The sequence below is a fragment of the Tamandua tetradactyla genome, chromosome 2 (genome assembly GCF_023851605.1).
Source record: "Tamandua tetradactyla isolate mTamTet1 chromosome 2, mTamTet1.pri, whole genome shotgun sequence".
NCBI classification, from domain to species: domain Eukaryota; kingdom Metazoa; phylum Chordata; class Mammalia; order Pilosa; family Myrmecophagidae; genus Tamandua; species Tamandua tetradactyla.
The window spans coordinates 169971209-169996270 of record NC_135328.1 but is presented as its reverse complement, the minus strand read 5'-3'; the positions used below and the strand labels follow the sequence as shown (position 1 = coordinate 169996270).

The 25062-nt window shown below is 38.9% G+C and overlaps 2 protein-coding genes across 5 annotated transcripts in view; both read right to left on the bottom strand.

The window, feature by feature from the left end:
* RAB3B (RAB3B, member RAS oncogene family) overlaps positions 1-25062 on the bottom strand; it is a 232478-nt gene that overhangs the window by 146562 nt on the left and 60854 nt on the right. Inside the window, exon 1 of one of the 3 annotated variants that reach the window (XM_077149668.1) lies at positions 23924-23965. The exons of the other annotated variants lie outside the window; for them this stretch is intronic. The gene's annotated coding sequence lies outside the window, so the exon portion shown is untranslated. Of the gene's footprint in view, positions 1-23923; positions 23966-25062 lie in introns of those variants that run through there. 3 annotated transcript variants of the gene reach the window in all.
* The window catches only part of TXNDC12 (thioredoxin domain containing 12), a 56333-nt gene that overhangs the window by 30564 nt on the left and 707 nt on the right, over positions 1-25062 (bottom strand). The window contains exon 1 of one of the 2 annotated variants that reach the window (XM_077149672.1): positions 23924-24148. The exons of the other annotated variant lie outside the window; for it this stretch is intronic. Coding sequence (XP_077005787.1) covers positions 23924-24029 — 106 coding nt within the window. The 5' untranslated portion in view covers positions 24030-24148. Of the gene's footprint in view, positions 1-23923; positions 24149-25062 lie in introns of those variants that run through there. 2 annotated transcript variants of the gene reach the window in all.

Sequence of the window (25062 nt, the reverse complement as noted above, 5' to 3'; positions counted from 1 at the left end):
GTGTGCCCCCTTCGTGGGTCCCTGGCCCACACCTGATTAAGTAATACTGATGAACCAAGTGTCACAAAAGTTTCAACACAAATCTAATCAACAATAAAAGCTTCGACAAAAGAGAATCCAACCTTCGGAATAAACTCACCAGGTTAATCTGATGCCTGACGTCAGCAAAAAATAAATCATGCTAAGAAACAAGAAGACTTGGTCAAGTAAAAGTAGCAAATAAAAAAGTCAGATGAGATACAGAATCTGGAACAACCAATCAAAGATATTCACACAGCTCTCCTAAACAAACTCAATGAGATTGCTAGAGAGATAAAGGATATTAAGAAAGCTTTGTGTGAGCATGAAGCAGAATGTGAAAACATGTAAAGAAAACATGGGAATCAAATACACAACAGCAGATGTAAAGAGGCAGAAGAAATGATCAGCAAGTAGAAAATATAGCATTTGAATTCAAACTGACAAAAGAACAGAGAAAAGACTGGATGAAAATGGAGCAAAGTACTGATTGACAACATGAACTACACAAACATTTACATCATGGGTATCCCAGAAGAGAAGGGATGAGAACAGAAGGGAAAAAGGGGGCAGAAGGAGTATTTCAGTATATAATGGCCAAGAACTTCCCAACTCTTATGAAACACATTGCTACCCAGAAACAGCGCATATGCCAAACCAAAAAAATCCAAATAGACCTACTCCGAGACACAAACCAATAACAATGTCAAATGCCAAAGACAAAGAGAAGTCTGAAAGCAGCAAGAGAAAAGCGACCTACTACACACAAGGGATGCCCAACAAGACCATCCACTGACTTCTCATCAGTAACCACGGAGCCAGGAAGGCAGTGGTATGATATATTCAGGATATTGAAAGAGAAAAACTACCAGCGAAGAACTTTCCATCCGGCAAAACTGTCCTTCAGAAATGAGGGAGAGTTTAAGACAGTCACAGATAAACAGAAGCAGAAAGAGTGTTTAAAAGGATCTGCCCTACAAAAAATACCAAAGGGAGCTCCACAGGCTGGAAGGAAAGGACAGGAGAGAGGAAGGCCTGGAGGAGAGTGCAGAAATGAATTTACAGTAGGGGTAACTAAAAGGGTAACAATAGATAAAAATAAGATATGACATATGTGACGGTTAGGTTCTGGTACCAACTTGGCTAAGTGATTATGGCCAATTGTCTGGTCAGGCAGTCACTGGCTGGACTGTTGCTGCAAGGATATTTTGTGGCTGATTGGTAAACTGGAAGGCTGGTGTATTAAATCGTCAGTTAATTGATGGCATTTGTGGTTGATTACAATCATGATCAACTAAGGTGTGTCTCCCCCAACAAAATAATCCAATCAACTGAAGACTTTTTTAGTTTATGAAACATAAACACATACAAACACAAGCATGCTTACCATATGATCATTCCACTCTTGTTATATACTCAATAACTCACAATTTCATCACATAGTTGAATATTCATTATTATGATAATTTCTTAGAACATTTGCATCAATTTAGAAAATGAAATAAAAAGAAAACAAAAAATAATTCATACATACTGTACCCTTTACCACTCCCTTTCATTGATCACTAGCATTTCAATCTACTAAATTTATTTTAACATTTGTTCCCCCTATTATTTATTTATTTTTAATCCATATGTTTTACTCGTCTGTCAATAAGGTACATAAAAGGAGCATCAGACACAAGGTTTCACAACCACACAGTCACACTGCAAAAGCTGTATCATTATACAATCATCTTCAAGAAACATGGCTACTGGAGCACAGCTCTACATTTTCAGGCAGTTCCCTTCAGCCTCTCCATTACACTTTAACTAAACAGGTGACATCTATTTAATGTGTAAGAATAACCTCCAGGATAACCTCTCAACTCTGCTTGGAATATCTCAGCCACTGACACTTTATTTTGCTCGTCCCTCTTTCGGTTGAGAAGGTTTTCTCAATCCCCTGATGCTGAGTCCCAGCTCATTCTAGGATTTCTGTCCCACATTGCCAGGAAGGTCCAAATCCCTGGGAGTCATGTCCCATGTAGAGATGGGGAGGGCAGTGAGTTTGCTTGTCCTGTTGGCTGAGAGAGAGAGGCTACATTGAAGAGGTTCTCTCTGCAGGGACTCCTAGGCCTAATTTTAAGTAGGCTAAGCCTATCGTTTTTGGGGTTAAGTTTCTTATGAACAAACCCCAAGACTGAGGGCTCAGCCTATTGTTTTGGTTGTCCCCACTGCTTATGAGACTATCCAGAATTCTCCACTTGGGGAAGCTGAATTTTCCCCCTTTCTCACCATTCTACCAAGGGGACTTTGCAATTACATTTTATTCACTGTTCAAATCACTCTGGGATTTATCGGGGCATCACTCTGGATAAACCTACAAAATCTCATGTCCTATTCAAGGTTCCAAGTATTATGGTGTTCAATTAAGCTGTTCACATAAGTTATATTAGGAAATGCACTAGTCAAAATATAAATTTTGTACCAAATAAACATTTTTGCTTTAGTCTCACACATAAGTTTCAAAATATTAATTCTCATCTATTAATTGCCATCTATTTTCAACATCCTGCAGTATTGACATTCCTTTGTTCTTCCACATGTGAAAACATTTTTTAATTTATACATATAGTCACTATTATTATACACTCTAGGCATTTCTAGATTATAACATCTCAGTTTTCATGGTCTATCTTTTCTTCTGATTTCATTTGTGCCCCCAGGTCTCCTCCCTCTAAAATTCTCACATTCAGCTTCACTTAGTGTTCTAACATTATTGTATTACAGTTAGGTAGTATTGTGCTATCCATTTCTGGATTTTTACAATCAATCCTGTTGCACAATCTGTATCCCTTCCACTCCAATTACTCAATATCTACCCTATTTCTGATGTAGAAATACATCAGTAGCATTTCTATCTACTGATGGTTTCTGTTACCAACTGAAATTCTCCAAGTTCATTCACTAACGTCAATTCCTATCAGTGAGACCATACAGTATTTGTCCTTTTGTTTCTGGCTAATCTCACTCAGCATAATGTCCTTAAGGTCCATTCATGTTGTTACATACTTCATAACTTTATTCTTACAGCTGCATAATATTCCATCATATGTATATACCACAGCTTGGTTTAGCCACTCATCTGTTGATGGACACTTGGGCTGTTTCCATCTCTTGGGAATTGTAAATAATGCTGCTATAAACATTAGTGTGCAAATATCCTTTTGTGTCCTTACCCTCGTATCCTCTGAGTACATACCTAGCAATGGTATTGCTGGGTCACATAGCAATTCTATACTTAACTTCCTAAGGAACCGCCAAACTGTCTTCCACAGCAGTTGTACCATTTGACATTCCCACCAACAGTGGATAAGTATCCCTCTTTCTCCACATTCTCTCCAGCACTTGTCGTTTTCTGTTTTATTGATATTGGCATTCTGGTGGGTGTGAGATGATATCTCACTGTGGTTTTGATTTGCATTTCCCTAATAACCAGGGAAGTTGAGCATCTTTTCATGCGCCTTTTGACCATTTGTATTTCCTCTTCTGAGAAGTGTCTGTTCACGTCTTTTGCCAATTTTGTAATTGGGTCCTCTGTTTTTTTGTTGTTGAGTTGAACAATCCTCTTTATATATTCCAGATACTAGACCTTTATCTAATATATCGTTTCCAAATATTGTCTCCCATTGTGTGGGCTGTTTTATTATTTTATTAATAAAGTTCTTTGATGCACAAAAGTGTTTAATTTTGAGGAGTTCCCATTTCTTTCTTTCTTTCTTCAGTGCTCGTCTTTGGGTGTAAGGTCTAGGAAACTACCTTCTATTATAAGATTTATAAGATATTTCCCTACATTTTCTTCTAAAAGTTTTATGGTCTTAGATCTAATGTTTAGGTCTTTGATCCATTTTGAGTTCATTTTTGTATAGGGTGTGAGATATGGATCCGCTTTCGTTCTTTTGCATGTGGACATCCAGTTCTCTAAGCACCATTTATTGAAGAGACCATTCTGTCCCAGGTGAGGTGGCTTGACTGCCTTATCAAAGATCAATTGTCATTAGATGAGAGGGTCTATATCTGAACACTCTGTTCAATTCCATTGGTCGGTATATCTATCATTATGCCAGTACCATGGTGTCTTGACCACTGTAGCTTCATAACACGCCTTAAAGTCAGGTAGTGTGAGACCTCTGACTTCATTTTTCTTTCTCATGATATTTTTAGCCATGTACTTCCAGATAAATTTGAGTATTAGTTTTTCTATTTCTGAAAAGTAAGCTTTTGGGATTTTAGTTGGTATTGCATTGAATCTGTATATCAATTTAGGGAGAATTGACAGTTTAACTATATTTACTCTTCCAATCCATGAACACAGTATGTCCTTCCATTTATTTAGGTCTTCGGTGATTTCTTTTAACAATTTCTTGTATTGTCTTTATATAGGTCTTTTGTGTCTTTAGTTAAATTTATTCCTAAATATTTTATTCTTCTGGTTGCAAGTGTAAATGGAATTTTTTTCTTGATTTCCCTCTCAGATTGTTCATTACAATCTGTATAGAAACACTACAGATTTTTGAGTGTTGATCTTGTAACTTGCCACTGTGCTGTACTCATTTATTAGCTCTAGTAGTTTTGCTGTGGATTTTTGGGGGTTTTCGACATATCATATCATCTGCAAACAGTAAGAGTTTTACTTCTTCCTTCCCAATTTTGATGCCTTGTATTTCTTTTTCTTGTCTAATTGCTCTGGTTAGAATTTCCAACACAATGTTGAATAACAATGCTGATAGCGGACATCCTTGTCTTGTTCCTGATCTTAGGTGCAAAGTTTTCAGTTTTTCCCCATTGAGGATAATGTTAGCTGTGGGTTTTTCATATATTCTCTTTATCATGTTGAAAATGTTCCCTTCTATTTCTATCCTTTGAAGTGTTTTCAATAAGAAAGGATGTTGACTTTTGTCAAATGCCTTTTCTGCATCATTCGAGATGATCATATGGTCTTTCTGTTTTGATTTGTTGATAGGGTGCATACATTAATTGATTTTATGTTGAATCATCCTTGCATACCTGGGATGAATCCTACTTGGTCATGGTGTATAATTCTTTTAATGTGCTGCTGGATTCGATTTGCAAGAATTTTGTTGAGGATTTTTGCACCTATATTCATTAGAGAGACTGGCCTGTAGTTTTCTTTTCTCATAATATCTTTGTCTGGCTTTGGTATGAGGGTGATGTTGGCTTCTTAGAATGAGTTAGGTATCTTTTCCTCCTCTTCAATTGTTTTGAAGAGTTTGAGCAGGATTGGTACTAATTCTGTCTTAAATGTTTGGTAGAATTCACATGTGATGCCATCTGGTCCTGGACTTTTCTTTTTGGGAGCTTCTTATTGACTGATTCAATTTCTTTACTTGTGATTGGTTTGCTGAGGTCATTTATTTCTTCTCGAGTCAATGTTCGTTGTTCATGCCTTTCTAAGAAGCTGTCCATTTCATTTACATTGTCGAGTTTATTAGCATAAAATTGTTCATAGTATCCTGTCACTACTTCCTTTATTTCTGTGGGGTCAGTGGTTATGTCTCTTCTTCCACTTCTGATATTATTTATTTGCATCCTCTCTCTTCTTCTTTTTGTCAACCTCTCTAAGGGTCCATCAATCTTATTGATTTTCTCATAGAACCAGCTTCTGGTTTTGTTGATTTTCTCAATTGTTTTCATGTTCTCAATTTCATTTATTTCTGCTCTAATCTTCATTATTTCTTTCCTTTTGCTTGCTTTGGGGTTCATTTGCTGTTCTTTTTCTAGTTCTTCCAAGTAGACAGTTAATTACTTGATCTTTGCTCTTTCTTCTTTTTTGATACAGGCATTTAGGGCAATAAATTTCCCTCTTAGCACTGCCTTTGCTGCATCCCATAAATTTTGATGTTGTCTTTTCATATTCATTTGCCTCGAGATAATCACTGATTTCTCTTGTAATTTCTTCCTTGACCCACTGGTTGTTTAAGAGTGTGTTGTTGAGCCTCCATGTATTTGTGAATTTTCTGGCCCTCTGCCTATTATTGATTTCCAACTTCATTCCTTTATGATCTGAGGAAGTGTTTTCTATGATTTCAATGTTTTTAAATTTATTGAGTCTTGCTTTGTGACCCAGCATGTAGTCTGTCCTTGAGAATGATTCATGACCACTGAGAAAAAGGTGTATCCTGCTGTTGTGGGGTGTAATTTTCTATAAATGTCAGTTAAGTCTAATTTGTTTATTGCATTATTAAAATTCTCCGTTTGTTTATTGATCCTCTGTCTAGATGTTCTGTCCATTGATGAGAACAGGGAATTGAAGTCTCCAACTATTATGCTAAATGTGTCTATTTCTCTTTTCAGTGTTTGCCTCATGTCTTTTGGAGCACTCTGGCTCAGTACATAATATTTATGATTGTTATATCTTCTTGTTGAATTATTCTTTTATTAATACATAGTGTCCTTCTTTGTCTCTTTTAACTGTTTTACATTTGAAGTCTAATTCGTTGGATATCAGTATAGTTACTCCTGCTGTTTTCTAATTGTTATTTGCATGAAATATCTTTTCCCAACCTTTCCCTTTCAACCTATGTTTATCCTTTGGGTCTAAGATGCATTTCCTGTAGGCAGCATATAGATGGTTCTTGTTTTTTAATCCATTCTGCCAGTCTATGACTTTCGATTGCAGAGTTTAATCCATTAACATTTAATGTTATTACTGTATGGGCAGTACTTTCTTCTACCATTTTGCCTTTTGGATTTTATATGTCATATCTAATTTTTCCTCTTTTTACTTTTACTGATAGTCCTCACTTCTACACTCTTCTCCTCACCCCTCTCTCTTGTCTGTCTCCACACTGCCTTGAGTATTCCTGCAGGTGCTCTCTTGGTCACAAATTCTCTCAGTGATTTTTTTGTCTGAAGATGTTTTAATTTCCCCCTCAGTTTTGAAGGACAATTTTGCTGGATATAGAACTCTTGGCTGGCAGTCCCTCTCTTTTAGTAACTTAAATATATCATCCCAGTGTCCTCTCACCTCCATGGCCTCTGCTGAGAAATCTACGTACAAGTCTTATTGGGCTTCCCTTGTATGTGATGGATCGCCCCTCTCTCCCTGCTCTCAAGACTCTCTCTCTCTCTCTCTCTCTTTGAAATCTGACACTCTGATCAGCAAGCGTTCCAGAATAGATGCTCAGATCTTTTCTGCTCGGGGTACGCTGTGCCTCTTGGATCTGTAATTTTAAATGTCTCATAACAGTTGGGAAATTTTCAGTGATAATTTCCTCCATTAGTTTTTCTCCTCCCTTCCCCTTCTCTTCTCCTTCTGGGACACCCACAACACGTATATTTGTACACTTCAATTCTCATTCAATTCCCTGAGTTTCTGCTCATATTTTTCCATTCTTTTCCCTACATTTTCCTTTGCTTGTCATATGTCAGATGTCCCATCCTCCAGTTCACCAATCCTAATTTCTGCCTCTTGAAATCTAACATTGTAGGTTTCTACTGTCTTTTTCATCTCCTCTACTGTGCCTTTCATTCCCATAAATTCTGTGATTTTTCTCAAACTTATGATTTCTTCTTTTTGTTCATTCCTTGCCTTCTTTATAACCTCCCTCAATTCACTGATTTGATTTTTGATGAGGTTTTCCATGTCGTTTGAACATTCTGAATTAATTGTTTCAACTCCTGTATCTCATTTGACTGGGCCATATCTTCAATCATCCCAGTTTGATTCATTATTTTTTGCTGGCATCTAAGCATTTAACCACCTTAATTAGTTTATTCTGGAGATTGTTTTCACTTTTTTTTTAACCTAGGATTTTCTTGCTGCATGACTTTGTTGTCTCTCTGTTCTTTGACATTCAGTTCAGCTTACTGTAGTCCTCTAGCTTAGGTTTTGTTTAACAAATCAGAATTTTTCAGTTCTTGCTTTTTGTTTCTTGCCCCGCCTGTACGGTGCCTTTTCCTCCCTCTTAGGATGGTCTACTTAGGTATTACAGAACCCACCTAGATTTTCCCAGACCAAACTGGCCTCCTGTCAGGAGGAAAGAGTCACCTGCATCAGTTTTCCCTGAGGGTGAGACCCAGCAGGTTGAAAGTCTTTCCTATGAAGTCTCTGGACTCTGCGTTTTTCCTATCCTGCCCAGTATGTAGTGCTTTCTGCCTGTGGGTCCCACCAGCATAAGGTGATGCAGTAACCTTTACCTTCAGCAGACTCTCCCGGCTGGGGGCATGGTTGATACAGAGGAGCGATTGTACGCTGGCTTTAATCACTTCACTTTTCCAGGCCCTGGGGTCTGAATTCCTTGAGGGAGGGATTCCACCTAAGCTGTGCCCCATCCCCTTCCTAGGGAAGGCACAGACTCCAGACCAACTCTCAGACAAGCTCAATTCTGCCTATTGCTGGGGCAGTTGGAGCCTGAGAAGCCTTGCGGCTGCACCCAAAGAGTAGTCAAGCCATAGAAACACAGCCACAAAAAAGAAAAAGAAAAATCCTTATTAGAGCAAGACCCCCATTCCTTGGATTTGCCAATCAAGACTTTAAGTTAGTACATTGCTCTGTGTATTTCCAGGTCCTATGTGCTCCCTCCTCTCCTTCAGGGCCTAGACCTTTTCAAACCTAAAAAAAAAACCTCTGTTTTTTTTTTTTTTTTTCTTTTTCCACCAGCCCTGCCCCTCTCTGCACCAGGGCTAAAACCAGCAACCTCTGCTTTTACTCAAGGCTCAGCTGAGCTGGGGGCCTATTTTTAGTAGTTAGAATTTGTTAATTAATTCCACAAATGGAGCTTGGCTGTGCTCAGCCCCTGCTGCTGACAAAGTCTCTTTGCTTTTTCCTCTGGGAAGCAGCCTGTGAGGGAGGGATGCTGGTCGCCACAGTTTGGTGAACTCATGGTTCTGGGTGGTCTCACAGCTGGTCCAGCTGGTCCAGACTGGTGAACACTCTGTGTCCAGTCACTGATGTGGCCCCAGCGGTTGTTCTATACTGTTCCTGGCTATTTATGAGCTGCTCTGCAAGATGAACTAAACCCCACACCTCACTAAGCTGCCATGTTGGCTCGTTGCCCCCGGGCATGTTTTGACTGGGAAAAACTGACTTGGGAAAGTATTTTCCAGGGGGACCCTCTTCCCAGAATTAGCCCTCTAGGTAAAAGCAGCTAGAGATAATGAAAGGAGTGTTAAAAATATATAGAAGCAGGTGCAGGGGTAGTTGATTAGAATGCCTGCCCTCCATGCAGGAGACACAGGTTCGATTCCTGGACCATGCACTCCTCCCCCACCAAAAATACATGTTTACACACACACACACACACACACACACACACACACACATATATGTAGAGAGAGAGAGACAGGCAAATTGAAAACAAACAGATCAACATTCCCAGAGAAGGAACAGAGGGTAGGAAGCTTTCTCCTGGGCTGAAACAATTGTACAAACAGCGCAATCTCAATAATTGTACCATATATCCAGAGCAACGAATAAGAGCTGAAAAAAATCTGATCAGCTAAATACAAATTATTGTAAAAGCTTAGAATAAGTTGAACCAAGTGTCAAAGAAGAGCTTTAGCACAAAGCCAATCAATAAGAAAACCCTAAGCAAGAGAGAGAAACTGACTTCCAGGGTATACTCATCCAGAAAATCAAATGCCTAGACAACAACAAAAAATTAAAACGCATACTAAGAAACAGGAAGATATGGCCCAGTCAAAGAAACAAATTAAAACTTCAGATGAAACACAGAATTTGAAACTAATGAACAATGTTCAAACAAATCTCCTAAATCAGTTGAAAGGGATGAAGGAAAATATGGCAAAAAAGGTAAGGGATATTAAAAAGATACTGGGTGGGCATACAGAAGAATTTGAAATCATGTAAAAAAATTAGCAGTACTTATAGAAATAAAAGGCACAATAGAAGAGATTAAAAATACACACAGCAGGCCACAGTGGCTCTGTAGGGAGAGTTCTTGGGTGGGCCACAGTGGCTCAGCAGGCAGAGTTCTCACCTGCCATGCTGGAGACCCAGGTTTGATTTCTGGTGCCTGCCCATGCCAAAAAAAAAAAAAAAAAAAAAAATACACAGAGGCATACCACAGCAGATTTGAACAGGCAGAAGAAAGGATCAGAGAAATTTCACAGAAACAGGAAAAGATAAAGGGAAAAAATTGAGCAGAGTCTGAGGGAACTGAATGACAGCACAACTTCCACAAATATACATATCATGGGTGTCCCACGAGGAGAAGAGAAGGGAAAAGGGCCAAATGGAATGTTTGAGGAAATAATGGTGATAATTTCCCAACTCTTAAGAAAGACATAAATGTACATATCTAAGAAGCACAATGTACTCCTAACAGGATAAGTCCTAATAGACCTACTCTAACACATACTAATCATAATGCCAAATGTCAAAGACAAAGAGAGAATTCTAAAAGCAGCAAGAGAATAGTGATTCATCACATATAAGGGGCACACAATAAGACTAAATGCTGATTTCTCATCAGAAACTATGGAGGGGAAAAGGAATTGGTATGATACATTTAAGAAAGAGAAAATTGCCAGCAAAACTGGTAGTTTATTTATGCAGCAAAACTATCCTCCAAAAATGAGGGAAAGTTTAAAATATTCACAGGGAAAAAACTGTACATGTTGGGTCACAAAACAGGTCTCAATAAATTTCAAAGATTGAAGTTGTATGAAACACTTTATCAGATCATAATGGAATAAATCTGGTAATCAATAACAGCTGGAGAACAGGAAAATTCACAAATATTTGGGTTAAAAACAATACACTCTTAAACAATCAGAGTGTTTCTCAACAAGACAGTTTCTCAACAAGAGACCTGCCCTACAAGAAATACAAAACAGATAACTAAAGGGAGTTCTACAGGATGAAAGAAAAAGACAGGAGAGAGAGGCTTAGAGGAGAGTACAGAAATGAAGATTATGAGGAAGGATACCTAAAATGGAAAAAAAAAAAAAAAGAAATATAAAAGCCAAAGCATAAAATGGTTTAAGTAAATACTGTCATTACAGTAATAAGACTGAATGTTAATGAACTAAATTCCCCAATCAAAAGACATATATTGGCAGAAAGGATAGAAAAAATCATCCCAAACAGCAACTCTATCTATTAAGCAAAGACTCCCATCCTTCTTCCCCTCAGATCCTGGTTCTTATTCAACTTCCTATCTCCATGAATCTACCTATTCTAGATACCTTATAAAGTGGAATCATATAACGTTTGTCCTTTTTGCTTGGCATAATGTTTCCAAGGTTCATCCATGTTGTAGCATTTATGAGAACTTCGTTCTGTTTTATGGCTGAGTAAAACTGTACTGTGTGTATATACCACATTTTGTTATCCATTCATCTGATGATGGATACTTGGGTTGCTTCCACAAAACCTTTTGGTTATTGTGAATACTGCTGCTACAAACATCAGTGTACAAGTATCTGTTTGAGTTCCTGTCTTCAATTCTTTGGGGTCTTTCCCGACTAATGGAATTGCTGGGTCACATGGTTAACTTTTTGGGAACTGCCAAACTACATTCTGTTAATTCTTGCTGAGTGGACAGACAGTTATCCTTCATATTTCAACCTGAGTCATCACTTTCTCAGGAGACCTGTCCCAACTCCCTAAATTAATCACCCATTGTAGGTTCTTACAGACTATAAAAAGTGCTGGCCTTCAAAGAACTTTTCTCTGATTGTCATTAAAATTTATTTGTGTGGTTATTGGACTAATTGCTCTCTTTCCCTTATAAGCTCTGTAACTTCTGGTTTTGCTCAACATCAGATCCCGAGGGTCTAGCAGAAGGCCTGACTCATAGAGTATATTTAATAGAATATAAACTGAATGTCATTAGTAATAAACATTAATGATAGAAAGAAAAAATATATATATAATCCATTTATATATGCTGTCTACAAGAGACTCAACTTTAAACCAAGGACACAAATAGGTTGAAAGTAAAAGGTTGGAAAAAGATATTCCATACAAAGAGTAACCAGAAAAGAGCTGGGGTAGCTATACTAATATAGGACAAAATAGACATTAGTGCAAGACTTTTAAAAGAGACAAAAAGGACATTACATATGAATAAAAGAGGAAATTCACCAAGAAGAAATAACAACTATAAATATTTATGCTCCTTTCCACGATGCTCCAAAATACATGAGGCAAATACTGACAAAATTGAAGGAGAAATCAACATCTCTAAAATAATAGTCGGAGATTTCATCATATCCCTTTCATCAATAGACAGAACATAGAACTTGAATATATGATAAGTGAACTAGACTTAACAGATAAATACAGAACACTCCTCCCCAAAACAGCAGGACATACATTCTTCTCATGGATCTTTCTCTAGGATAGACCACTTGTTGGGTCACAAAACAGGTCTCAATAAATATTAAAAGATTGAAATTATATGAAACACTTTATCTGATCATAATAGAATGAATCTGGCAATCAATAACAACTGGAGAACAGGAAAATTAATAAATATATGGAGGTTAAACAACACACTCTTTTTTTTTCTATGAAATATATCCACATACAAACACAAACATTCTTACCATATGATTGTTCCATTTCTTGTTATATAATCAATAACTCACAATATCATCACACAAAACAACACACTCTTAATCAGTGGGCCAAAGAAAAAATGGCAAGATAAATTAGTAAATAAGACAACGAAAATAAGTACACAGTATATTAAAACTTATGGAATGCAGTGAAGGCAGTGCTGGGAGGGAAATTTAATGCCCTAAATGCGTTGTTAAAAAAGAAAAAGCTAAAATCAAAGACCTAACTGCACACTTTGAGGAAACAGAAAAACAGCAAACTAACCCCAAAGTAAGCAGATAGGAAGAAATAACAAAGATTAAAACAGAAATAAAGGAAATTGAGAATTTAAAAAGTCAACAAAACTAAAAGTTGGTTCTTTGAAAAAAATCAATAAAACTGGCAAACCTTTACTAGAATGACAAAGACAAAAAGAGAGAAGATGCAAATAAATAATATCAGAAATGAGAGGGAGACCTTACTACTGACCCCACAGAAATAAAATTAAAAAAAGATAAGAGGATATTATGAACAACTGTAATTTATGAACAATAAATTAGACAACTTAGATTAAATGGACCCTAGAAACACAAATACACTGTGTTTTACTGACACTGACTCTAGAAAAATAGAAGACCTCAATAAAACAGTCACAAGTAAAGAGATTAAAATGGTCATCAAAAGCTTCCCAACAAAGAAATGTCCAGGACCAAGTGGCTTCATGGGTGAACCTACCAATCATTCAAAGAATTAATACCAATCCTTCTCAAACTCTTCCAAAAAACTGAAGGGGAGAGAACACTACCTCACTCATTCTCTGAAGCCATCATCACCCAAATATCAAAGCAAGATAAAGATACTACAAGAAAAGAAAATTACAGACCAATTTCTCTAGTGAATGTAGATGCAAAAATCCTCAACAAAATACTAGTAAATCTAATCCAACAGCACATTAAAAGAATTATACACTATGACCAACTGGATTTTATCCCAGGTATACAAGGGTGGTTCAACAACAACAAAATCAATTAATGTAATATACAATTAACAAATCAAAAGAGGAAAGAAAAAATACATGATCATCTCAATTGACACAGAAAAGGCATTTGACAAAATTCAGCATCCTTTCTTGATAAAATACTCCACAAAAGACAGGATTAGAAGGAAACTTCTTCAGCATGATAAAGGGCATATATGGAAAACCCACAGCAGACATTGTAATCAATTGTGAAAGACTGAAAACTTTCTTCCTAAAATCGAGAATAAGACAAGGATGCTCACTGGCATGACTGTTAGTTAACATTGTGCTAGAAGTTCTAGCTAGTGTAATTAGGCAAGAAAATACAACTAATGCAAACTGTGGACTATAGTTAACAGTAATGTAATATTCTTGTATCAGTTGTAACAAAAGTGCCATATCAATACTAAGTGTCAATAATAGGAGGGCATAAGGGGTATGGGATTTTTCTTTTTGGAACAGTGAAAAATGTTCTCAAATTGTGGTGAACAATGCACAACTCTGTGATTATACTGAGAGCCACTGATTATTATTATTATTATATTATTATTATTATTAATATAATAATATAATTATTATTATATTAAGAGCCACTTTGGTGGACTGTATGATGTGTTGTCTTGGTATGTTAAGCTGCTGGAATGCAGTATACCAGAAACGGAATGGCTTTTACAAAGGTAATTTAATAAGTTGCAAGTTACAATTCTGAGGCCATGAAAATGTTCAAATTAAGGCACCAACAAGGTTACTGTCACTCAAGAAAGGCTGCTGCCATCTGGAACACTTCTGTCAGCTGGGAAGGCATGTGGTGGACCACTGCTGGTTGCTTTCAGCCTCTGTTTCTTATGGTTTGCTCTCTAAGCATCTGTGGGCCTTCACTTAGCTCCTTCAGGACACAATTCTGGGTTCTGGCTTGCTTAGTCTCTCATGAGAAGGCACAGAGCGATATCTGCAGGGCTCTGGCCATGTCTATTCATCTGCTGTCTCTGTCAGGACTCCAAGTATCTCCAAACATCCATGTCTCAGTCAGATCTGAAGTAACTGTCTTCAAAGTGTCTGCATCTGAGGTTTCTCCAAAATGTTTCCCTTTTTAAAGGACTCCAGTAAGCTAATCAAGGCCCCCTTGAATAGGCTGAGTCACATCTCCATCTAACCAAAAGGCCACATCCACTACTGGTTGTGCTACATCTCTGTGGAGTAATCAAATTGAAAGGGTTTCCACCCTATAATATTGAACCAGGATTAAAAGACGTGGCTTTTCTGGGTAATAGTTTCAAACCAGCACATTCCACCCTCTGAACCCCAAAAAGACATGTTCTTCCCATACACAAAATATATTCATTCTATCACAGCATCACAAAACTTAAATCATTTCAGTAATGAAACAAATATAATACAAAGTCAAAACCAGTACAAAATCTCATCAAAGTGAGTTACAGGTATGGTCTGTGCTAAGGTAAAAAATTCTACTCTGGCTGTGGACCAGTGAAACCCAGAACAAGTCATCTGCTGCCAATACTCAAAGGAGGGACAGTCATAGGATACAAGTTTTTATTGCCATAGGGAGAAATCAAAAGGTAAACAAGAGTCACCAGACCCAAACCTGGTTTCTGAAAACCTGCAGGGCAAAGTCCATTGGATTTCAAAATCCGGGAGTCATTTATCCTCAGGGCTTTAGAAAGCAGCAGTCCCACCCTTTCCAGGGGCCTACACAATGGTCTTGCTCTCTCTCCGAATGCTGGGGTGAGTTGTAACACTGGAGTACACTGGGGGCCACCTTTCTCTCAACTCCACACTCTCCAAGCTTTGGGGCAACACCTGGGCTCTCTGCCATCTCCAGGGCACATGTTCAACCCCTCCATAAAAATGTGGTGGCAGCTAGGCTCCCTCAAATCCCCATTTATGCACTCCATCTCTCTGAGGCCTGGGGCAGCAAAACTATTCCTTGAGCATCAAGGTGGAAGTCCTGCCCTTTGCCTTTGGGACAAACTCACCCTCTCCAAGTACATGGGTGGGTCCACTCTCTTGGCCCAAGGTTTCTTGGCTTCAGACCTTAGCTTCTACGGTTTTGCCTTTGAAGTCATTTTTTCTTCAGTTTGTCTCTTTTAGTCCAGACTGGCAGTGGTTCCACTTATACAAATTCTGCAACATTCTTGTTGGTTTTCTATGTAGCATGCAGGCATCATAACTATCAGACAATAGGACTTTCCACAAATCCTTTCTGGATAACTCCATTTCCAATCTTGGCCTTCCTTGAAATGGCTGACTGGTTCTATGTTTGGTTAAATCCATACATGGGGCTTTATTCCCTATAGTCTCTCATTCTGGGAGCCCAGAATTTTCCATACCATCAATTTCTGTTCCTCTTACCCAAGAATTCGATTCTCAACTTATTTCTTTCCTCCAGCATTTTATGATAAGCTGCTAGGGAACAAGCAGACTGCATTTTAGGCATTTAATTTGGAAATTTCTCCTGCTAAATATCCAAGTTCATCACTCCCAAATTCTGCCTTCCATCCACAAAGAATGCCTTCCTTCCAGTTTGCAATGACACGCTCATCACTTCTATCTAAAGCCTTACCAGAAGTATCCTTAGAATCCACATTTCTACCAACAACCTCTTCAAAGCATTCTAGATCTTCTCTCTCAAGATCCTCACAACTCTTCCAGAGTATTCCCCTTATCCATTTAATAAGCTTTCCAACATGTTTGATATTTGCAAGCTGCAGCAGCACCCCACTCTCTAACAAAATCTGTACTGGTTTGTTAAGCTGCCAGAACGCAATATACCAGAAATGGAATGGCTTTTACAAAGGTAATTTACTAAGTTGCAAGTTACAATTCTAGGGCTGTGAAAATGTCCAAATTAAGGCACCAACAAGTGGTTACTGTCACTCAAGTAAGGCTGATTCAATCCAGAACACCTCTATCAGCTGAGAAGGCACATGGATGGCCACTCCTGGTCCCGTGCTCCTGGTCTCTGTTGCTTTCAAACTCCGTTTCTTGTAGTTTCCTCTCTAAGCATCTGTGGGCCTTCACTTAGCTCCTCTGGGCCACAGTTCTGGGTTCTGGCTTGCTTAGCTTCTCAGGGGAAGGTGATATCTGCTGGGCTCCACTCATGTCATAGGCATTTGCACTCTCTGTAGCACTCCAAGCATCTCCAAATATCTATCTCTATCAGTTCTGAAGCAAATGTTTTCCAAGTGTTTGCATCTGAGGTTTCTCCAAAATGTTTCCCTTTTTAAAGGACTCCAATAAACTAGTCAAGACTCACTTTGAATGGGCAGAGCCACATCTCCATCTAACCAAGAGGCCACACACACCCACAATTGGGCGCACCATATCTTTGGGGAGATAATCTAATTGAAAGGGTTTCTACCCTACAATACTGAATCAGGATTAAAGGACATGGCTTTTCTGGGGTATACAGCTTAAAAATGACACATATGTAAATAAAACTGTTAAAAAAAAAAAAGCAGTATGATCTCCTGGTGCCCTCGCTGGCCCTTCTCCCATTCTGTCACTGGATTAGTGGATCACTGGTCCAGGTTCCAGAGGGAGCACAGTAACCCTTGTGTACATACTAAGAGCATGTATGTCTGGCCCAATATGTTTGGTGGTGGCCTGAGGGACTGAATCGGGACACTGATCGCATACTCACCATCCCAGAACTTGCTCTATATGTAGAAGGCAGCTCACAGTGATCTCTTACAGAACACTGTGGTAGAACAGTCAAGTGCTGCTTATGACAAGGCATTGCTGGCTGAAGGAACACACAGTGTAGTGCCTGGGACCATAAGAAATTGTTTCTAAGAAAGAGGGGACATTTCTGTTTAAATTGGGAATTCCCAGGGCCATGTGCACATGCCCAAGACAAGGTGCATATCAGAAAGTGTCAGAGAGGCCCTTTATCTTTGGTCTGGCCTATTCTCCAAATTCACTGCATGAATAAACATGTGCAGAATAGATCAGGAAGCCCCCTATGCTTTGTCCGGAAGCTGTTCTCCAAACTCACTGCATGCGTAAGCTCTGAAGGAGAGCATTCACATAGGTCAATCTGCAAAGACTGGGAAAAGTATTTTCTTTTTTCCTTCTTTTATGTTTTCTTTTTCTCTTTCTCACTCTCCTTCTCCCTCTGCCTACCCTCTCCAGTTCCTTCTCTATCTCTGTTCTTTTTTGTTAGCCCCTGACATTCAAGGAAAGCTCTTTCATAACACTAACTGGATACAAACTTAAGCAACAGACACTTCAGAGTTTAAATTTCAGAGATAATACACTAACATATCAAAATGCCATGTTTCAACAAAAGATTACAAAACATACAAAGACAAAGGAAGTGATGGTCCAGCCAATGGGGAAGATTAAAGCATTAGAAACCATCAATGAGGAGGATTACACCTGGGTCACTCCAGATAAAGAGTGAAAAATAATGGTCCGAAATATGCTCAAAAAACTAACAGAAATCAGGGCAATGATAGATGAACACAGATTATCAATGGAGAAATGGAAATTATGAAAGGAACCAAACAAAGCTAAAGACCACAGTAACAGAAATTACAAATTCCCTAGAGCAGTTTAACAGCAGATTGGTGCTGGCTGAATAAAGAATCAGTGAACTTGAGGATAAGACAATTAAAATTATGCAATCTGAGGAACAGAAAGAGGAAAGAATAAGAAAAAGTGAGCAAGGCCTGAAGAACCTGTAGGACACCATCAAGTGTATCAATACACACACTACATGATTCGCAGAAGGTGAAGGGGCAGAGAGAATATTAAAAGAAATAATGGATGAAAATTTCCCAAATTTAATGGAAAACAGGAATATACACATCTAAGATACTCAATGAACTTCAAACCGGATAAACCCAATTAGATGCACACTGCATCATGTTGTAATCGAAATAAAATGTCAAAATAGAATGTCAAAAATAAAAAAGAGAATTGTGAAAGCTATAAGAGAAGCAACGTGTCACATACAAGGGGGCCTCAATAATATTAAGTGCCAATTTCTCATCAGAAATAATCAAAGCAAAAAGGCAGTAGAAAGACATATTTAAAGTGCTGAAATCTAAAAATTGCTAACCAAGAATTCTATAGCCAGCAAGTCTATCTTTCAAAATTTTGAGGAAGATACTAAGACATTCCCAGATAAACAAAAGCTGAGGGAGTTCATCACCACTAGACAGTTCTGCAGGTTGAAAGGAATGGACAATAGACAATAGATGGAAGCTGCATAAAGAAATGACCTCCAGTGAGGATAATGACATGGGTAAATAAAAATGCCAGTATTATTGTATTTTGATTTGTAACTCCCCTTTTACTTCCTACAGGATGTAAAAAGGCATACACATAAAACATTTAGTGATAAATCAATGGTTCTGGATGCATAATTTAATAAACTTGTAATATGTGTCAAGAACTATATAATGGTGGGGGAACTGAGGGATGTAAGAATATAGTTTGTGTATACTATTAAAATCAGGTTGAAAATACAAAAACAAAAAATCAAACAAGATTGTTAGAGATTTAGGGTGCTAAATCTAAGCCCCATGATACCCACAAAGAAAATACTGGAGAACATGCAAGTTCATAGAGACAGAAATTAGAATAAGGTTTGCTAGGGGTGAGGGACAGGAGGAATGGGGAGTTAATGCAAAACGAAGGTTTCTGTTTAGGTGGCAGGAAAGTTTAGGAAATGGAAGGTGGTGAGGGTACTACAACACAGTAAATGTTATTAATCCCACTGAAGGGTTTGCTTGGGAGTGGCTGAGATGGGAAAGTTTATATTGTATATATGTTCCCACAATAAAATAAATAAATAAAGAACCAAAGAGACACAATTAAGTCAATACATGACCCTGGATGAGATCTAATAGGGGAGGAGAGAAAGCTCAAAAGGATACTACCGCAACACATTGGAAAACTGGAATATAGACTGTAAGCTTTAGATCAATGTTAAATTTCTTACACTTCATAACTGTACTTCAGGTGGATACATAGTGAATATCCTTTTTCTTGTCAAATGTACATGGCAGTATTAAGTATTCAAGGGGCAGGATGTTTACAATCTACATTCAAGTGTGCAAACATGGATTGATAAACACAGCTAGGTAGACAGATAGACGGGCAGATAGATAAATGGGTTGAAAATTGATAGCATGATACAGCAAATGTGGGAAAATGTTAAAATTGGTGGACCTGAGTATCTGGGGAGGAGAGGAGTATACTGGAGCTCTTGCTATGGTGAATGTATTATTTTTGTAGCTGTCCAGTAAGTTTGAAAGTATTTTAAAATAAAAAGCTTAAATTTTTTTAAGTACTTTGGAATTTGTCATCATAAAAGTAAAAACCACCAAAATCATTTATTGAGTGTTGACTTTATGCAATAATTACTAAGACAATATCAAAATGATAACATTAATAATCACTATCACTTACATAGCATTTTTTATGTGCCAGCCATGGGCTTTCAATGTATTACCTTGTTTAATCTTTACAATAACCTTATGAGGCAAAAACTCTTATATTCCTCATTTTATAGATAAGAAAACTGAAGTTAAATAGCTTGCTCAAGGTTACACTGCCAGTTAGTTACAGAGCTGGCCTTACAACTCCAGTGATCAGATTGGTTCCAGAGGCCATACATTAACCACTCACTACATTTTTTGCCTTTCTAATACAGATTAAATGAAAAATGAAGGAAAGAATACAGTTTCAATAAAGCAGAGTGAGGCACTGACTTCAAATCAGGAAAAACTGGGTCCTTTCGTTTTCTTCAAAAAGAACCTGAAAAGGTGCAGTGTTAATTAACCTTGTTACTAAACTCATTCACTCTCCAGCACATCTACACCCACGCCTATGCCAACGTGGAGCATCTGAAGTCAGTCCAGTTTCCAAGTGTCACCTGTCCAATCATTTAATTTATGCCAGTTATCTGTAAAGTGAGCTAATGACTCCCAGGTCAGCAGATTCTTCCCTAAAACATTAATGTAAAATGGGGGGGAGGGGGGGGGATAGACCACTTCCAAACACAATATTTACATGAGAAGTTAAGCATTTTATCCTAAAATCGCTTCCATGAATATAAACTAAGGAGAGCAGAAAATTATCTACCCCCTCTTTGCTGATGAAATCTAAATAACAAAAGGTCAAGTGTCAGAGCTGGCAGCAAAGCCTCTAAACCGACTAGAACATAGAGGCTAAACCAAGACTGCCTGCAGTCAAACAGACCACGGTTGGAATACCAGTTCAACCAGTTAATATTCTCACAAATGCAAAATATCTATCTCATAGGGCTGTTGTGAATATGAATAAGAACTCTATGGGAGGCAAACACTGCATATTGCATAGTACAAACTTTTTATTCTAAAGACTTGACAAAAGTCATATACTTTTTACTTCAGGCAAGAAAGCACATATGTCCCCACTAATGGCTTTCTAGAAGAATCTGTGCTCACTTTAGGTCCTTCACCTGTGAAATGGGAATAATGATAAAAATATCTATTATTTATGACTATTTTAAGAATTAAATCACTTAATATGTGAAAAATGCACAGAACAGTGCCTGGAATACAGCAAACATACAATAAATGTTAGTTATTCTACTTATTTCCAAAATGTATTTCAAATTTTTGGTACATGTAGATCAATGAAATTATTTTAGAATTCTCTAATGTTATAGCTTGAAGGGCTCTTAGTTCAACTCTCTCATTTAATAAATGGTCACCAGGGAGGGTCACAGCTGGCTAAATTGCTTAACTTTAAAACTCAGACTTCCTATTCCTAGCTAGTACACACTCTATCCCACTGTACTTCCTCTTCTTAATAACAGTGGGATCATTCAGTCTCTCCTCTCTGCACACCACAAGGCCACAATCTGGAAAGAAGCAGAGCCTCTTAAACATCTAGGAAGAAATCCCTTTCATCAAAATTTTCACTAACCACTAACTCAGGTATCACTTTGGGCGGGGGGGGGGGAGGCCACAATTTCCCAAGAATCCATATCCAGGAGATATTCCTTTAAGGAATAATGAAATATTCTTCCATAAAAGAAAATAATAAGTTATGCTTACTAAATACTTTCTGAATGTGTAACACAACATTAAGTGATCACGAATAGTCAGCACCCTGTCTCACGTTTCCCTCCCCCATGTGCTCCTGCAGTACACAGTAGTTCTCCCCTAATAATACATTAGCACACTGTCATACAATTGCCAGACTGTAAGCTGCAAAAGGACATGAACCACAATTATTGTGTTGACTATTCATTTCTACTTTCAATAAATATTCTTGATCATGAGTGAAGACAGAAATGTTTGGTTCAGGGTGGCAGAGGATCCTTTCCAAAGATGGCTGACACATCTCCCATTCCATACTCCTCTTGCCATGTGACTTGATACTTTCTCAAGTGAGTGTGTGTGAGAGTAAGGGGGTTATGTTCCTTTCCCTTGAACATGCCAAACAGCAGAAGTGATGCTATGTTAACTTGTGAGACTAGATGATAAAAATACCATGGTTATACTTTGATCGCTGGGGATAATCATGCTTGGAATTTAGCTGCCATGCTGTGAGGAAGCCCAAACATGTCCATGCAGAAAGATCACATGGAGAGGTAACCAGCTCTGCTGAGGCCTCAGACATCATGTAACAAAGACAAGCCTTCCCCATTATGCCTTAAGTACAATAAAATTATTCCCTGATGCCACTAAGTTTTGTTTATTATGCAGCTATGCTAATGGAACAACCACACAGAGCTTAAAGTCTAATAAGGAATAAAAATATTGAATACATGACTCTAAGGTATTGTCTACACCTAACATAGTAACTGGAAACAGTAAATAATTTACTGAATGACCGGGATAGTTAGTAATATGCTCATTTTGCAGATAAGGTACTGAGACTTTGAGAAGTTAAGCAACCTGCAAAGGCCACTCAGTTGATCAAGGGCAGAACAAATTCAAGCTCATTCTGAATCCACACTCCTGACACTATACTTGTTTTTTCCCTCAGTACTGAAAACAAATCAGTTACGGAGGGTCCTTATAACTTTACATGGCACTTTGATTAAAAATGGGATTTCCAATATTTAAAACTTGCTAGCCTAAAACTACTCATCAGTTTCTTCACTGAGATGGAAGCCTACACATCACCTCCTCAGAGAAGCCTTCCCCCAACTTCCTAGTTCAAGTAATGTCAGCTTCGCCACAAGCTCTTCTACTCCATCACAGTCTCATTTTCTTCCCAGCACCTATCCCTAACTCAAATGCTGTTGTTCATTAATTTGTCCATGTGTCTACTTTCTGCCTCCCCCACTTGTCAGTATCCCAGCTTGTCAGTATCCAAATGCCTAGGACCACCAGTGCCTAGACTAAAGGTGCTAAAAAATATATAGAATGAAGGAGCAACTTGAATGTCCACCCGATCTTATCATTCAAAAAGTTTGCAAACAGGATGGATAAAAGAAAACAGAATTAGAAACAGAAGTAGGACTGCAACAGAGTCACCTCATCCAGTAAGGTCAGAGGTACAAAACTGGAATGTGGTGGGGGGGTCCTTGCCCCAACTCACTCCCTTAAGAAAAGAATAAACCCTGAGTACACAGTACAACCAATCCAACGTCCAACAAAAAAAGCTGGTGAGAATAAAGGTGATACAGCTTACAATGAAGATGTAGATAAGAGGATAGAATAGTGAGCAGAGAAGCAAAATGATCACATCTCCTGCCCTCAATTCATAACCTCTGTCCCCTCACTCCTAAAAAACAAACAGGAAAAACAGTTTCTTCTGAAACACTGAATAAGCCTCAGCAAGAAAACTGTTGGTGATTCTCTAACTTCAGACTGGGTAGTCTTCACCCGGCCCTTCCTTACTCACCAGACAAACCTCCCTGGGATGCTGGTGCTGTCCTCCCAGGGCAAGAAGGAAGCAATGACCTTCCTCTTCCGGGAAGAGGTGAGGAAGGAACTCTTCAGACAGGGATTTCTTCTGCATAAGCGGGTCCCTAGCGACCCTATTTCTCCCAAGAGGGAAGTTGACCCTTTTGGAGGGCCTACCAAGTGCTGGGCTCTTAAATATACTTTTTCGGATTTAAGGACCATTCCACCCCTCAACCCAAGATTTAGAGAGGCCTCACGTACAACTTCCCCAACTCAGCACTCCCACAACCGCTACTTCTACTCCAAGAAATCTCCCTCAAACTCTTGGAGCGTTCGGGACAAGAAAAAGGAATCTGGCATGGCCTATGATAGGCAGAACGGGAGGGGCCGCGGAGCTGGGACCGAGGATCAGTAAAGATTAAAGTAAGAACGCGTTCTGACCCTTTCCAAGACCAATGTGTCCATGAGTAGAGGTGACGAGGAGCAGGAAACAGAAGCCCACCGCGATGTGCGAACACGTGACCCTGGGATGAGGCCGTAGCTCCATGGTGGTAGGTACGCGGGGCCCCGGGCTGAACCGCCGCAGTGTATAAGTCGTAGCAGAAAAGTCCGCACCGTTCTCCAAACGTGGTCAACCAACCCCTCGCTTTCCCAGAACCTTTTTTTTTTTCCCCCGAAGCCCTGAAGGAAGTGATGTTAGACGGATGTGGGTGGAGGCTCCAGGGTCCCGTTTGAGATGGAGTGAGTTTAAAGGTGCAGATCACGGAGGAGGGGAAGGATGCGGAAATTGCCCTCGAGCACGAGTTGCTTCCCCCAGATTCTTTACGTCCAGGTCCGAGGACTGAGATGGAAAAAGTGGGCCGAGATGGTGGGAGAGAGCTCGGGAAAAACCGTTGCTGGGTTCCGCCCACCTGCCAGGCTAGCCCCTCCCCCCAAGAACCGCTGCGCTTAATGTTCAAAACGCAAATTGTTGATCAGTGAGGTCAGCCGCTCCCCACGGTGGGCGGGTTGCCCATTGGCCTTCAGTCCTCAAATAACAAGCCCGGACAGCCGGATTTCATTCCCAAGTTCCTTTTCGGGTCCCCGAGGAGACCTGGCAAACCTGTTCTGCGGTACATGGTCTTATGCCTTGCAGGAATGCTCTTCTCCGCTGGAAGTGCGCTGGACCTTATTTATTTTTCCTTGCAATCGCAATTTTTCCACCCGGGGTTGATGCAACCAACTAATGCAAGCTTCGAAAAAATCAAACTTGGGACTCATTGCAAAACCGACCTAGGAGGATTTAGGGAACCAGGACATAAGTCAATGCAAATATTAAAATGTAAAGCTTCTCCCGGCTAACCCGTTGTTATTTATTGTTTTTTAAAACTCCGTGGTTTGAGTATTTCTTCCCAATTTTTCTTCTCTCCATAACAGATACAAATTTCCCGTCTTTCCTCCTGGCACTAGTTGAGTCCAACAGTGCGCAGTTAATGCATAGCGTAAGACAGCCAAACAAAAGTACATACCCAAACAAAAATACACACCCCCCCTTTTCTTAAGCCTCTATAAATGCTAGGTACGGACACAATGGAACGCAC